This window comes from Copadichromis virginalis, linkage group LG10 (assembly GCF_057382275.1).
Source record: "Copadichromis virginalis isolate Kocher_CV1m ecotype Utaka linkage group LG10, C_Virginalis_male_GT1.1, whole genome shotgun sequence".
NCBI classification, from domain to species: Eukaryota; Metazoa; Chordata; class Actinopteri; order Cichliformes; family Cichlidae; genus Copadichromis; species Copadichromis virginalis.
In genome coordinates, this window is record NC_140627.1 from 13,480,371 (window position 1) to 13,496,956 (window position 16,586).

Genomic DNA, 16,586 nt, shown 5'->3' on the forward strand with positions numbered 1-16,586 from the left:
GGTGGCGCTAATTCCATGTTTAGTTGTTCACCAATTTCCAAGCGAAGAACAAGAAGACGTGAAGGCTACGGAGAAAGAGGGAGACGAACGAGATCACCATACCAACGAGTAATTGTTAAGGTATTATCGTAATTATTGACTTTTCCTCAGTTATATCAGTTGGTCTGTTATTTAGAATAAGACAGGTCTGTAGAATGAGACCGTAATTCAGTTTATTTCATTTAATTTTATTTCTTTCATTTTATTTTCAGCTAACACACAGCTAGCGTAGTGGCTAACGATACATGGCTGCATTATCGAGGGTCCTAACTCGCCCTAAAACACGAATTTACAGGTTTTGTTTCGACTGAAAGACTCAAACCTGTATCTCCGGATAGCTACTAATTTTGATCTTTCTTTTTGTTTGTTTTGTTTTGTTTTTTGTAAATTTTGTAAATCCCAGTCTGATGATATCAATGATCGCTATTATGCAAGACAAAGGAATTACTTTACGGCAAGTTACGCACGTCGTCTGTGACAGACTATCTGCATTTCCTTGTTCACGGTCCCCCTTGTTTGAATGACTGCCGTCACCAAAATCCTTTTGAATTAGAAGGTCAAATATTAATAGTCACTTGTTATAAGCACCGTCCCGGTCTCCATGTGGCAACCCCACATACTGAAGACAAAATAAAGGAAACAGTTTCCCTGGCTTATAATGAGAACAATATTCAACGAGAACAATCTTCATGGGGGGCATTTTGCTGACATGGTTTACTGACTTGTCACTTAAAAGGAAGATGCACATGTGTTTTGAGTTGTGTTACATCAGAGCAGTTTCTTCTTTTGAGATGTAAATCATAAACTTTCGCTTTGCACTTATCAGGTCTTAATATAAAAAGTAAAACCTTCCTTAAAACGATTCTGCTTGTAGCCATCTTAATAATAATCAATGGATACTACACGTGATCTGGATTTTCTTTCTTCGTGCAGATGGGAGACAGTGATGATGACCATGATCGCAGGAGAAGGGACAAATTCAGACGGGAGAGAAGTGACTATGACCGTTCAAGAGAGAGAGAGGACCGGCGCAGAGATGACTGGAATGACAGGTTAAAAAGAGAGATGCTATTGGGCACACGCCAGATTCAGTGAAACCTGATACAGCCAAATCATATTCAGATGAACAGCTAAATGCTAATAAATTGTAGCTCTTTGCTGCTCTTACACTGAGTAAAGTGGATATTAAAGATAGACTTGTGTGTTTCTTACCTTTTTTTTCTTTCCTCATGTTTTCTCTCCTTCCTCTGATTGTGATCATTGGTCCAGGGAGTGGGATAGAGGCAGGGAGCGGCGAAGTCGTGGAGAGTACAGGGATTATGATAGAGGTCGAAGGGAGAGATTTACCCCACCCAGACACGACATGAGTCCCCAGCAGAAACGCATGAGAAGAGACTGGTAGGATTTGCAATGTTACTATTGCACAATGTCTGTAACCATCTTTTATTTTACTTAAAGCCCCTTATCCGTTCCTGGCAGGGATGACCATGGTGGAGACCCCTACCGTGGTGGGTATGACTTGGGTTATGGTGGTGGAGGAGGGCCCAGCTATGGACCACCACAACATTGGGGCCATCCCGACATGCACCTCATGCAGCCTCATCAAGGCATCCCCATTCAGGCCAGGTAATTAATTTAAGTTCAGTTTTGAAGTTAAATGTTACTTTACATATCTTTAAAGATATTTTTAATGTTGTTACCTCAGATATGTCTTTTTGCCAACTAGCTTCTTGGCTAGTCAAAGCTCCATCCAACATATCTTTCTTTCATTAGGCTTGGTAACATCCACGACTTGGACTTAGGTCCTCCTCCTCCAATAATGAAGAGCTTTAAGGAGTTTCTGCTGTCCTTAGATGATTCTGTGGATGAGACTGAGGCCGTCAAACGCTACAATGAGTACAAGATCGACTTCCGGCGACAGCAGATGCAGGACTTCTTTTTGGCTCATAAAGATGAAGAGTGGTACGATCTCAGATGCCTTTACTACATAAGCCCTTATCAAGAATATAATTTTTTTATTATAGTCATAATATAATTATTGCATCGACAGATCCATTAGCATTACTTAAGCTGTTATTTTTTGTTGTCCTCACCAAATATAATTGGCTCTTTATTTCTTTATTGGCCTTTTCATCATTTTAGGTTTAATTGCTATTTAAAGGCAAATATAATAGGCTGAGCCTGGTCCTTTTGGTGGGTTTATCTTAGAATTCTATTCAAAAATTCAGATGATGTTTTTATTTGTAATTGATGGCTAATGAAATTGGTACATTAAAACAAGGTGCATGTATATGCCATCTCCGTTATGTTCTTGTTAAACTCTGGTGCTGTTAATGCACACAAATTAAAAGCAGTGGAAAGGCGTTTGGTATGACAGTTTCACCCAGTACGAGGACCAGGCACACACAGTTAATTTATAACTAATGACTGTTGCTATAGTACTTGTTGACAAAATAAGAAAATCAACCCAATTTCAACATTAGTTTATATTTGTTATAAATGTATTTTAGGAGTTTAATTTTTTTTTATCCATAAATATCCATAGCTCCTTAGGCAGGAATACAAATATTATCACTAGTCAAACATTGGGTATAGAAAAAAAAATCTAGGAAGTAATGTGTGTTAATTGTTTATTGTCACTCTCATGTAACGAAATTGTTTAAAGTCATCATTTGGTGCTTTGACCAAAACGTCTTTGTTCCTTGGGTTGATTGTCTTATTTGGAGTAACACAAGATTCGTAATTGTGTGCTGTCTGTTAATGCTTTGACACTTGTTTCACAGGTATCATGCAAAGTTATTCTGTTTTGTCATAACCCATTTTCTTCCCTTCATTTCAACTACTACGTTGACGACGATTTTTTTCAAGATGAGAAAAAGTGGAGCTCATCCGCAAGAATCGGTCTTAGACAGACAGGGCATGCACTGCGCACAATGCAGTTGCTCTTAGACACACAGTAACAGGGATTTTAGATAGACAGCCATGTAGTCGTCCGCACACGGAAATTTTTTTTCTTCTTGTTTTATCCTTTTTCGACACAATTTTCTTTTTATATTCGGATCAAATCCCAAAACCGAATTTGTGTGCATACAGACACACCATTGGGGTGAAGTGGAGCGCACTTTCACAGAAGAGACCCCGCTCTCTGTATTTATTTGTTATTAAACTGGCAGAACAAAAGGTAACTGTAGTCCACTTAATGCTAACATTTTTAATGTGACATTTTGAATATGTAAATGTTTAATTTGATCATCTCTGTTGTTTTTTTCCTGCCTTTTTTTTCTTTCTTTTTTGGTGAGTTAATCTCAAATCTTCTAACATTGTTGAGTAATTGGCTATGAAGACCACAGTCAAAACATAGAATTACAGAAAATTATAATAACTAGGATATACTGAAGACAAATTAAAGTTTTGTCATATGCTAGATTGCTTATTGAATTGGAGTTGTTTAACATAAAAAAACCCTATTCAGAATAAATGTTCTGTTAAAAATGTGATTAGAAGAAACTTTAAAAAAAAAGTGTAAAATACACAGATGTAACGTAGGCTTGTAATATTTATTTGTTCTCTAACTTTTGCTTCCCGCTCATCCCAACCCCCATCATTCTCTCCCCAATCTGTTGTGGACGCCCAACTCTGGACACAGGTTCCGATCCAAGTACCACCCTGATGAGGCCAGACGACTTAAGGCAGAGGCCCAGAGGGCTCTGCACAACCGCCTGAATGTGTTCATTTTCCTAATGGAGAACGGCTGGTTTGATAATGTCTCCCTGGACATTGAACAGACCCCAGCCATCATCAAAGTTTTGGATGCAGGTGAGGTCTCAAACAACTTAAAGAGCATTGTTAACCTGTGGAGTTTTCATTTGTATCTACAATTAAGTCTGCTTTTACAATAAAAGCAAAAATGATCTGACCTAATTGCATGGATGGTACTTAGAAGAGTACTTCTATGGCTGAACCATAACGTTCTTTCTGCATTTCAGCTGTGATAAAAATGGAAGGGGGCACAGACCATGATCTTCGCATCTTGGATCTGCCATCTGAAGAGGAAGAAGACAGAGAGAAGTCAGCATCTATTTCCAGGGGCACTGAAGTTTCCAAGAGAGAAGACCTCAAAGCTTTGGGTAGTGACTGCAAACCAGTGGAGAAAGACAGAAATGAGAAGGTATGTGTGCTCTGTTAGACAGGCGGTAGACATTTCATGAGGCTCTGTTGATGACAATGAACTGTGGCACAGGAGGGTAGTGACTCAGCCAGCACAGAGAAAGCTGCCACAGCAGAAGGAGAGGATATGAAAGAGGAGGCAGAGAAAGAACCAGCAAAAGAAATTCCTGAACCTAAGAAAGTAAGTGTTCCTTCTGATACTGAATTAGTTCTTACCAAGAGAAAGAAATAAATTGAACTGGCCTGATTGTTTTTCAATTTGATTGTTTAGCCAAGAAGAAAGAGGAAGCGCAGCGGGGACAGCGATGATGAAGCCAGCGCCTCAGAGAGTGACTCGGACTCAGATTCAGACTTCAACTCTAACTGCTCTGACAAACCAGTGAAGAAGGAAGAGGAAGACAAGGATGAGGAGGAAGAGGAAGGTGAAGGTGAGAAATCATGCCTGTAGTGTCTGGTTATACATTTTCAGGAGTATAATATGTATCTTTCTGTAATTTAGCACTCATCAAATAAATCTCCCTTTCCTGTCTAATGATCCAGAGGAGAAACCCAAGGAGAACTCCGAGGAGGACAAGAAGGAAGAGAAAAAGCCCAAAGACGACTCTCCTAGACCACGGCCTCTCCACAGGACTTGCTCTCTGTTCATGAGAAGCATCGCTCCCACCATCTCCAAGGCTGAGATTATTGCTGTGAGTTGTATAAAAGAAGCATACCTATCAGGTCCAGATCTTTAAGTGCACTAAACAGATACGTGTCCTGGTTTAAACTGAGCGTGGTTTCTTTTTCTTCTCAGCTGTGTCGACGTTACCCTGGGTTTCTGCGTGTTTGCTTGTCTGATCCCCATCCAGAGCGCAGGTATGAAAAATGAAAACTTGGCATTATTTGCTACACTAAAGTGTAAATGGTTGGATTAGTGTAGTCATTCATTACTTTGACATGAAACCTGCACCGTCTCAGGTTTTTCAGACGTTGCTGGGTGACATTTGACCGTAGCGTCAACATCAAAGAAGTCTGTTGGAACCTTCAGAACATTCGGGTAAGTGCACCAGTCATAAGTGTTGGCACTGCTATAACTTTGTGTTGCAGGTGGCTTTAGAGATGCAGAGATCGTTCAAATTTCAGCTGAGGCCTTTACCAGTCTGTTTTTACCCTTCACAGCTGCGAGACTGTGAACTGGCACCGGGGGTGAACAGGGACCTGGCTCGGAGGGTGCGTAATGTTAATGGCATTACTCAGCATAAGCAGATTCTCCGCAATGACATCAAGCTGGCTGCCAAGCTCATTCATGCCTTAGATGAGAAAGGGGAACTTTGGAGCAACAAGTCCCAGGAAGAAGGGCAGAGCAGTGAGGTATAGTACCTGTACCCATGCAATTTAACCGATTTTTCTCAAGTTATTTGACCATCATCATCATTTGTGGGTTTTTTTTATTTCCACAGTTGCCAGCGCAGAACCCCATCCTGAAGAATATTACCGATTACCTGATAGAGGAGGTCAGTGCTGAGGAGGAGGAGCTTCTGGGCTCCGGGAGTGGAATGGATTCTGAGGAGGGCATCAAGGAAGGAAACCCTGCAGAGATGACTGTTGAGAGGGATGACAAACTTGTCAAGGTCATTCCTTTACCAAACTTAGAACAGTTTAAGATATAATATCCATCTGATCTTCTCTTTTAAAAGTGGGTTTCTCCATTTGTATCTTCACTGTGCTAGGCCTGTCAATTTTACCATGTGTTGTTTCAGGTTTTGGATCGTTTGGTCTTGTACCTCCGTGTTGTGCACTCAGTTGACTACTACAACACCTGTGAATACCCCAGTGAGGATGAAATGCCCAACCGATGCGGCATGATTCATGTACGTGGACCCATTCCTCCCAACCGCATCACACATGGAGAAGGTCAGTGTTCTTCCCTTTTCATGTTACGTGACACAAAAGAGACCTCTGGGATGAAAACGTAAATGTTGACTCAGCTGTAGTGAAAATGAATCTTCCAACATCCTGAAGTTGACGTGAATTTTAACTGTTGTGTTTGCTAGCTAAACATTTGCTGTGCTTAGACTATTTTGCCACCTATCATAAACAGTGCCAAATGTAGGCAATGCAGATTGCAAAAAAAAGTTTAAGTGAGGATTTTAAAGTTTTAGTGTTGATTCAGAATTTAATAAGATGACATCCCCTCATTCAACAGTGCAACAGTGGGAGAAAATGATGGAGGAGAAGTTGGCCCCCTTGTTTAGTTTAAAAGAAGTCTTGTCTGAAGAAGAGGGGGTGAAGATGGGCCGCAAGGACCCTGAAGAAGAAGTGGAGAAGTTTGTGTCTGCCAACACACAAGAACTGGGAAAAGATAAATGGCTCTGCCCTCTAAGTGGAAAGAAATTTAAGGTTGGCACTTGGAATGAATAGTATTCAGGACTGTACAGCATGACCACAGTCAATGCATTTTATTAAACACAAAGGAGATATACCAGTAGTTTTTGTTAGAAGTTCTGTTGTAATTTAAAAAAAATAATAATCAAGAATTATTTCTGTATATATTTTTTATTTTTTTTATTTCAAATCAAATTCAAGGGTCCAGAGTTTGTACGGAAGCACATCCTCAACAAACATGGGGATAAAATTGAAGAAGTGAAAAAGGAGGTTAGTTTCTTCAACAATTTCCTGATGGATGCCAAGAGGCCATCCCTGCCAGAGATGAAACTTCCTCCTCTTCCAGGCCCAAGCCAAGGTCGGTTTGAGATTTTTGTCTAGTAAACCCAGAACTACAGATATTCTTCAACAGAGATAAACAGAATAGTAAGAAAAAGATACACTGGGCCCGTTTCATCTCGCAGGTTTGCTCAGTCCCAGTATGCCGTTTCCTCCCCAAGGTCCTCAGGGTCCAATGGGCTTTGCACAGCCTCGTCCTCCTCTGATGGGCTACGGTGGTATGTTCTGAATTTACCCTTTTATACTAAAAATGAGAATGTGCTTTCCAGTCAAGTCGCAACACTTTTTCTTTTTTCAAATTAAAATCATTTTTTGAAGCTGGTGGGCCTCCTTATCCACCCAACCAATATGGTGGAGGCAGAGGCAACTATGACAACTTCCGCGGACAAGGTGAATACCTGGGTAAGCCGCGCAACATCAGGTGAGACCGCTGTACGTGTCTTTATTTTGCTACAAACATTTTCTTTTTTCTGCTAATGTGGAAGTTTGAAACTCCCTTTAAAAGATCGTTTCTACTGTTTTTCTGTTTGCATTGCCATCCATTGCAGAATGTCACGAGGTGACCCACGCAACATCATTGAGTACCGTGACCTGGATGCACCAGATGATATGGACTTCTTTTAGAAGGTTCACATTTTTTGCTCTTTACCAGTGTTGTGTTCTGCCTGCTTTTTGGAGTAATGAGATTATTTCATTTCTTAAAAGGCTTGTTTTGTAATTATTGTGCAACCAGAACTGCTGTAAACAGATTCATTAATAAAGTTGTGATCAAATTACAGTAATAAGTATTAAATTACTTGTGAAGTCGATCTGATATAAAAAGAAGTAATCTGTGACAAAGCGCATCATAATTTTTTAGTGGATCTTAAATAATACACAGCTTTTTTGGGGGGGGGGGGGGTACAGCTCAAAACAACACAATATCCAGTAAGATTTTTTTCTTTTGTTCATGAAAACTAGTGGGATTGTTTTAATAATGCAAACAAAAAAGGAAAAGTATGTCATGTTATGAGATAATAATTGAATCATTCCAAATATGTACAGCTTTCAGAAACACGTGAGAATATTTTTTTCAATATGTTGTTAAAATTATTGCCAAACATGATTAAACTAATAATCCTCCAGTGTTTTCCATACAAACAGCAGTGCCACATAAAGGCTTCACGTCATAATTATTTAAAACATGTGATGAGCAGTTTTAAATACAGGCACATTTTTATAGACTGATGATCACAGGAAACCTTCAATGTTAATATAGGTCCATCACGTCAGATCCATAGTGACTCCAAGTCGTATTTGGTGCAAACAGTTTATGTCAAAATATCTAAATTATCCGAAGCTCGTGATTTTCTGAAAGTCCGCAGCTGACCTTGTGTTCGTGGAATAATTTGGAAAGGGCCTGCATGTAAAGTCTGTGATAATGGTCGACTTCCTCGTCTGTGGGCGTGACACGCTTTGGCACTGAGATTGGACTTCCCACTGAAAAGAGTACAGTGTGAGAATAAAATGGGCTCAGTACATAAAAGTGGTATTGGCTATTTAAAGAATAATAAAATACCCACCAACAGTCGTGATTGGAGTCCTGTAGGGCATGAGAACAAAGCGCTCACCGACAAAGAGACACGGTGCAAAGCCCATGATTTTTTTAAACAAGTCCTGTAACCTGCGACACAGACTGCCCTCTGCGAAAATCACCTGCTGGTAGAGCTCATTCTCCCCGAATGAATAAACGGGCACCAGATCAACACTGTGGAAGGTCAGAGTTCAGGTTTCAGTGTTTTACATATTTGTATATTTTCTTTCTTAGTGTATAATTCTCACCCCAACTCAAGGGCCAGTCTGACAAATCCCTTTCTTTCCTTCATGACCACTGTGTTGAGTCCGGGAGAGGATGCCAGAGACTCGGCAGCGCCCCCTATCACAATTACCACTGCATTCCCTTTGCCGCTTTTTGAAAGGAGGTGGACCAGGCTTGGTTTGCTGACTGGGTAAAGTCCTTATCAGACAGAGTAAGAACAGAAGTAGTTCAGGTCAGGAGCATAACAGGGACTTTTTTGTTAAGCTGTAACATGCAGGTCTACACTGTCAACAGGCTTTCAAATTCAGTTAGCATCAGTAACATGTAGGTATTCTTTCTTCCATTTGCATTCCACAAAGTAAAATCACTTTTTTCTGTAGAACATGAACTGTATACTGTAGTATGATCAATAAACTGCTGTTTCGGCCTAATGCAAAATGCTTCTCGGACTAAGAAACGGAGTAGTTTAGTCCCCTTGCTAAAACATGCGATAAATACCTGCGCTCATGATGTACTCCCTAAAGAATGGTATCCTGAACAGGCCCGCCAGCATCGCCAGGCTGGCTCGCACGCCGGGAAATGCCTCAGCAAAGCCACAGCTCTCCGTGCTGAAGCAGGTAAAGGCTCCAGTACACATGATGCCATGTGGGTGAGAACCTAGGATGTAGTTTTTGTTTGGATTCAGCTCTGCTGTCTTGACCAGCTAAGAAAGAACATTGACACAAGAGGGTTAATGTTGGTGATCACGGATGTTGCTGCTGTTAAACAGCCATGCCCATTTTCACTCATCTGACTGAGGCAAAGATTAGACACTTGTTCTTGCAGGCTTTTGACTGCGTGCCCTGCGTGAGGGCCTCAAATATAATATGCTCTTTGTAAAGACTAATAACAGGATTTTAGGTTTCCAGTGCTTCAAGTGTGCACTGGAGTAAAAATGTATCTTTCCGTACCCCAAAAACATCCCAACATGGAATTCAGTTGGACATTTCATAGGGTTTGAGATTTTTGAAAATATTAGCTGTCCTGTACACAGTAAGCATCTGTGTGTTAGAAGCAAATAAACAGATCTAAAGATATTTACCCAAAACTTACTTTAACGGGAAAGTAGTCTCTCATGTGCTCCCATACCTTCCACTTTCTCACAGACATCGTTCTTCTGCCCCCTGATGGAGACATTGAAAACCTTAGAAACACTGAGTGTCCCAGTTTCACAGTGCACGTTAGCAAAGCTAAAGAGTATCCTGATGTGATCACTGGTATGCAAAAACTGTATACTAAATACTAAGAGTTATAAAAACAATGGTAAAACTAAAATAAAGCTATTTTTAAGCAGCAAACCCATTTAATGTAGCCAGTATACATGCATATACTGTAAATCATAATTTTTGAGTGTGCTGTTACACACTTTAAAAGGTAGGCCTTTTATTAGTGTATAAACTGCATATTTTGTTTTTTGTATCGTCATTATTTTCATGCATACTTGAATTTCTTTACCTCTTTCGGGTTTATGCCAGTCCATCACCAACCATACAAAGTAGAGAGCAGACAGCGGCCACAGAGAGGTAAACATAAGATACACCATCAGTATGATACAAGCCACTCCTGGAGATGGATGTTTTTCATGCCATGTCGACCAGCATTGGAGTTGGGAAGGAGCAAGAGATTTATTTTATGAGTTAATTAATAATGCAATTAATACACTGATGTTTGTTAGGAAATCATTAAAAAAGGATAGTATGGCAACTTCTTACCCAAGAGGAGAAAGCTTAGCACCCACTGCAGAACACTTATTGACTCTAAAAACTCCTTCAGCTGAGTTTTTTCTCGAGTCATTCTTGCAACCTGGAGGCCAAACCATCATTTTTCAGCTATCAATAACATTTTAATGCGGACTCTCATTTAGTAAAGGTCACGACTGTAATGAATAGTATAGCGTATGGCCTTTGAAACGACAAAAGTGGCTTTATCCAAGATCATAAAATTTTAAATAGATGACTTTATGACAGACAACCGATTTCATTGATGACCAGCACATAAGCATGTGCTCTTAAACTTCCTTTAGGGAAGAAAGAGGCTTGAAACCTTGGCAGACATGCAGGAGCCTGATCAAATGACTCGCTTATGAACAAGCTCACAGGCAAACTTACATGCTAGATTTTTTTTTTAACCTGCTTAAAAGTTAAACTATTAGCAGCCCAGCCTAGTAACGCCGTAAAACAAGACCTAACCCTAACCAAAAGCAATTTTTATGCTGCAAAGTTCCATAAAATGTTGTATTTTACCTTAGTAGAGTTAATTCCAAAGTTAATTTGAATGGATGCAGATTCGTTGCTTCCCCGCAGATCAGCACTATGCACTTTGACCAGACCGTGTACAGCTGCTGATAACAACTCCACTCACCCAATACTTTGTGACACAAGTAACTTATGTCAGAGATAAACACAGCAAACGTTAATGGGATTTAATAAGATACTGCAGTTATTTAATCTTTGTACTTTTACATACAGTGATTTAATTTGATTTTGTCCTTTTTGTCTTTGGTGTGGTGATCATCAGGATTACATGTCAGTCTCTTTAGCTGGTGTTATTTCTAGGAATCGTCTCATGCAGCTTCACAGCCACTTCACTTGTAAATTACATAAAGCAGACTTCCCTATAAGTCTTCTCATGAGCTGATGCTGATTTTCCTGCTACTGTAAATGTCATGAATGTGTTTCTCTCCTAAATGTTGTTCTTGCTCACTGATTTACTGAGATCATTTCTACATGCCTGCCTGGTGATAAGGCTCTGCCCTGAAAGCTCAGCATTTCCTGCATGGTTCAGGAAAGTCAAGTGATTGTGCCCTATGCAGCACTGAGAGATTTCTATTGTAAAATAATGAGGAATAATGAACTGGTATAGCAACAGTGAAATAGTTTGGCATATAGGATCAAATAAGGAAAGAGTGAGGCTTAGATTCAGACTGATCAAGTTAGTTTTTTTTGACAAACTGATATTAAAAATGAGACATTCAGAAATAAACCACAGCACAGACCTTGCTCTCCTCCTCTTGCACATTTGCTCCTGTCAATCAAAGATTTAATGCAAAATCTTATACTTTATTTTGAAAAATTTGAATAAGGGGAGCAATTTTTAAAAATCTGACTTTCTCAAGTGGCGGTTTTCTCCATCAGCATCCACGAAAAAAAAAAACACAACATGAATACAAAACACAAAGCAGACATTTGAAGTACTGTAGATATACTGCCACACCACTTCTCATAACACTAACCACCACTCAACTGCTCTGATCCTTAATCATATAAAGAGCTAAAGTCCCACTGGGTCCATCTCTATTTCACTGACTTTATATATCCTGTGCAGTGGAGAAGTTTCTGTCATCTGCTACTGTACTGGCCAGTCCAGGCTCAGCACCATGCCGTTTAAACATAGAAAAATTTGATTATTTTGTTTCATGTCCTGTCTACTGCACATTAAAGGCTTGGATTTTCTTCTGGTTGGGCCTCTGAACCTATGCTGCTAATGTTGCAATATCACTGTTGACTGATAACAGTGATAATAATCTGTTAGTTATGGACATGACTTTTAAGGAATGTGTCAGGTGCAGGTGTACGGTCAGCATGCATGTGCTTTTAAGTTAGATTAATCCTAAATGGGCTAACACCAGATTTTATCCCAGCAGATCATCTTTAGGCTCCAACAGCGATAGATGCATATGACATAAACATCCAACACAGTGACTGATCAATATTTAGAAAAGTTTTAATCAAACCTAAACTTGGACTTTGGATTCACGGCTCCACTTGTGGCAGTCCAAAGATTCCACCGATACACATGATTACAGCGTGTTTCTCAAGAGGGAGCACTCCTAATCTACACTGAAAAAAAGGGACTGGCCATCTCTTGGATTTATGTAAGCATCTTGCATGCATTTAACACAATTGCCTCATGTTTTAAAGTTAAATGTAACAATATAGTGTAAAAACTACATGATATGCAGAAAGGGTGTATTAAATTGTTCATATCATGTTCAGGTGAAGTAAGTCAATAAGATAGCAACGTTAAATCTCGTGAAACCACGCGTGATTTCATCTCGCGGGCTTTGGATCGTGGTTTAAAAAAGGCATCCATCTCAGTCAAGTCGAGCAGCCAACTCTACGTTTTTGGTATGTCTTGATTTTTTGAATTCATTTTTACCATATTTCAGCCAAATGTAGTTAAACGTCTAGAGTGTCGCCATGTAACATGCTAAAAAAGAGCCGTTAGCTGCTGTTTTATCTGTTGTCAAAGAATTGGCGCTTTTTCATTTGAATTTGTCTTTGGCACAAGAGCCGTAATATCACATTAAACCTAATTACGAGGCACTCATAACATAATTTGGTTTTCTGTGTGAATAGATTTGTCAACTGACTCTTCAGTTACATTGTGTATTTACTGCACCGTGGTGTTAGTGAGATTTTGGACATTGAACAGCTTTAGCTAATATCATCAGCGGCATTATGCTAGCTTACATCCCTACCCCTCCTGCCCTCACCTGCTGTCCTTTTGTTTTTGTTTTTGTTTTTTTTGCTGCACATTGAGAGATGACCTCTATTCTGCATTTCACCAGGAGTCAGCTGATGGATTGTGGGTTCAAGGTGTTATGGTAAGAAAGTATATTCTATTTTCGTTTCTGTAACTTAATTATAATAGGTTTTTTATAATTATTAGGTGCATGCATACTCACCCTATTAATACAACTGAGAGATCCAAAATAGAATAGAATAGAATAGAATTCAACTTTATTGTCATTGCACATGCACAGGTACAGGGCAACGAAATGCAGTTTGCATCCATCCAGAAGTGCTTTAGTGATATAGATATATTACAATATATATTAGCAATAATATAGATATGTGAGTATATTACAGAAATGGGTCTATTATGGTATGTTATAATGTACACGGTATGAAGTATGTTGTGAATATTCTATAACTATAAGTATGTACAGGCTGTAGTGAGTACAAGCTATGTACAGGATATGAACAGGATATAAATATGAAAAACTATACAGAATATGAAATAAATAACTTTACAGAATCTGGGATATACAGCTATACAGAAATGGGAACTATGCAAGTTGTAAACAGTTGTAGGATTAAAGATTATCGAATGTACAGAATGATTATTTACACAAAATCTGCCATAGGTTTAACTTATACCTGTATGTATTGCCAGAAAGGTGATTACTGGACTCGCATTAATGCACACTTGAACTGAAATGAGGTTGTAACTTGTGGGTTGTTGGGTTGCAAATCAGAAACAAACATCTTTGGATTTTTTTTTAATCCCATAAGATCTGGAAACACAGTTTTTATTCAACAAAACATTACTGATTAACCAAGCACAGTGCCTGCTGTTATTTCAAAATAATTTTATGTCATTTCAGATAAAATGCAGCATTCCAGTGCATCCCAACCATGCCTTTACAGTCAAGGTTTCTGACGGAGCTGAGTTTTTCTCTGACAGTCTGCTGAAAGTGTTTGCAAAGTGATCGGGGGAACAGGGCACAAAGCTAAAGGATGTAGCTGCCATAATGACAGTAAGAACTTTAAAATTCTTTAACTACAAAGTGTATATGTATTGCATTAGGTCAGTAAAAGATTTTTATGCTACATCCATTGAAACAGTCAACTATTACCTGTGAGTACCGATTCCACTAAAAGGATGCCATAATTTTCGTCATGCATTTACTGGCCCACTGAGAAAAAATTATCTTTTTTTAAAAATAAATGTTCTGGAAACTATATATCCATAAAGTTGATGTCAAACAGGAACTTTTGATATTGCTTTGTAGATGCTGGTGTTGCATGTTGACTGGTTTAAAAAGTCAAGAGTTTTTGTCTGGGATCATTTTCTTCTGTGCTACTGAAAAGTTCACAAATCTCTGTTTTCTTTGTTATAATAGTCAAGGATGACATTAATGCTCGGAGTCCCTCATCAAAGTGCTCCGCATCTGTGTGAAAGACAATTGCAACATCTTGGTGCAGGAGTTCATGGTGAGTGCTTTATGAGTAGATTGTGGCTTTGCAACATTTAAAAATGCATTTAGTTATCCACTTGATCCTCATTGGACTGGTTAGGACCAGTAGTCCTCTTTAATAATTTGAAGTTCACATGAGGCCTGGTAGTGAACTCGGCCGCCGGCCCTTGAGGCCCCATCCCCACCCCTGTATTAGGGGTCACATCAGTGTGAAAAAACTTTAAATTTGTCATTCTAATGAACAAATGAAAATCCCACCAATATTTATATTAGCTTTTGTTTGAAAAAATGACCAACAGCTAACCAAATTGTGGGGCTGAAAGTCTAAATTCTAACATCTTCTGAGTGACAAAACCTGGATTTCTGATGGGCCGGTGTCTTTCTAACAAAAACTAATGTAAAGCATTTGAAATTATTATGTTTTTCACCCTCTCTTAGAAACTCTGTTAGACCATGAATGGCAGCATGGCAGGCCACTCTTTGGCTATAGCTATTTACTATGTTGCTTGCATTGGTTTAAATTACTCTAACATTAGAACTGGTAGATTCAAAAGAGATGAGTTTAAAAAGGAATCTTAAAGAAATGTTTTGTGTTTAACCAGGACTTGACTGAGGCCACTGCACAGATTGAGAAAACCACAATGAACATCTGTCTCCAGAGGATGCGGCAGGCAATGACTTTTCTGATGTTGTTCTTCAAGATCTGGATAACGTGACCTTTGCAGTAGCCATGCTGTTTGGACCTTTTTTATTCCTTCAACATGAGTTACCCATCACAACTCTGCTACACTTTTGAGGTGATTCAATGGGTGGTAATGGAGTTGGATGCAACTCAGCTCTCAAGAAAAGCTCACAACTAAGACAAAACTGCTCCTGCAACGAAGCTCACTGTTATGCATGTGAGGTGACCAGCTCTAGGTGAGAAGACATTTAAATCTCACACTTGTTCTGCTGCATTTTTGAAGCTCAATTCCAGGAACGGATCGCAGGGTTCATTTTTATATACTCTGCAACTGCCATGAGGACGAGCCGTTTTTTGTTGTTGTTTGTTTTTCCTTTTGCTCTGTACAAGTTCTGTTTGGCAGCATTTTTAAATTTCTCTTTGTATTTTTTCTTTCTTTTACTAGTGAAGAGATGTAGCGTGAACAGTTATACAGTCTAAATATCCCATATGGGTCGTGTGAAATGGTATTTTCAGTTTCATTCAGTTGAAGTAAAGAACGTTGAATATTTCTAAGTGTGCTGTTTTGAACCAAGATGTCACAGTATGATCAGTGCTGTAATTTTTGACAGTCACTGTATCAATGTTATTTTTGCGTCTCTTGAATAAAGGTTTTGACCTGCAAGTGCTAATTTCTTTAGTTATTGGGGTAAAATGGGTAGTGTTAATAGGAAGGTGTTTGCCAATTCAGTAACCTAATTTAATGTTAATGGAAACTAACATTACCTCAAATTGTTTAGTCATAATTGTTGTTTAACTGAATCTTGACGTTAGAGGCCTTAAATAGAATGTTTTGATTTGTTCTTTCCCAACATTTTTCAAAAGAAACAGTCCAATTTCTTTGCTTTGATTCCAGAGAACACGGAAGAACTGACATTATTTAACTGTTGATTTATATAGATTCAGTAGAGGAGTAATGTCAGTTTAATTCTTTACCTACTGCAGTGAAATTAGACATTTTGTTTTGAAAGGTTACTGGTGGATGCCAGCAACCATCTTGGAAGAGAACAATACAATCTGTTATAAGGCCTCCATTTGAAAATTGTGTATTTGATACTAGAATATAATAGCAAAATGTAATTTGAAGATAACATGTAGTATTTAAGTGACCAAGTAGTATTGGGTAAAAGTTATTG

General features: G+C 38.9%; 2 protein-coding genes and 1 long non-coding RNA gene across 6 annotated transcripts; 2 read left to right on the plus strand and 1 right to left on the minus strand.

The window, feature by feature from the left end:
* srrt (serrate RNA effector molecule homolog (Arabidopsis)) lies at positions 1–7,687 on the plus strand. 2 transcript variants are annotated; one of them, XM_085469953.1, is made up of 20 exons: positions 1–120; positions 973–1,091; positions 1,309–1,437; positions 1,519–1,665; positions 1,813–2,001; positions 3,686–3,855; positions 4,026–4,207; positions 4,280–4,387; positions 4,478–4,634; positions 4,747–4,895; positions 5,000–5,061; positions 5,164–5,242; positions 5,365–5,556; positions 5,646–5,816; positions 5,946–6,099; positions 6,392–6,585; positions 6,772–6,928; positions 7,035–7,127; positions 7,228–7,330; positions 7,458–7,687. In XM_085469953.1, exons 1-20 carry the CDS (start codon positions 16–18, stop codon positions 7,531–7,533), a joined length of 2,736 nt encoding a protein of 911 aa, XP_085326079.1. In that variant the 5' UTR covers positions 1–15; the 3' UTR covers positions 7,534–7,687. The 2 variants fall into 2 exon arrangements, with proteins under 2 accessions (XP_085326079.1, XP_085326080.1); XM_085469954.1 differs by having other exon boundaries at positions 7,228–7,341; positions 7,458–7,524.
* Positions 7,688–7,800: 113 nt separating this feature from the next.
* On the minus strand, positions 7,801–11,074 carry mogat3b (monoacylglycerol O-acyltransferase 3b). The gene is made up of 8 exons (XM_085469955.1): positions 10,990–11,074; positions 10,459–10,549; positions 10,202–10,309; positions 9,800–9,870; positions 9,206–9,410; positions 8,731–8,905; positions 8,472–8,656; positions 7,801–8,388 (listed from the first exon to the last, which is right to left on the minus strand). Exons 2-8 carry the CDS (start codon positions 10,538–10,540, stop codon positions 8,234–8,236), a joined length of 981 nt encoding a protein of 326 aa, XP_085326081.1. The 5' UTR covers positions 10,541–10,549; positions 10,990–11,074; the 3' UTR covers positions 7,801–8,233.
* Positions 11,075–12,700: 1,626 nt separating this feature from the next.
* LOC146699983 (uncharacterized) lies at positions 12,701–16,075 on the plus strand. Of its 3 annotated transcripts, none has more exons than XR_014922498.1 (5): positions 12,701–12,873; positions 13,289–13,352; positions 14,136–14,288; positions 14,655–14,745; positions 15,332–16,075. It is a non-coding gene; the product is annotated as an uncharacterized LOC146699983 (long non-coding RNA). The 3 variants fall into 3 exon arrangements; XR_014922499.1 differs by having other exon boundaries at positions 13,317–13,352; XR_014922497.1 differs by lacking the exon at positions 12,701–12,873 and having other exon boundaries at positions 12,982–13,352.
* The last annotated feature ends 511 nt before the right edge of the window (positions 16,076–16,586 follow it).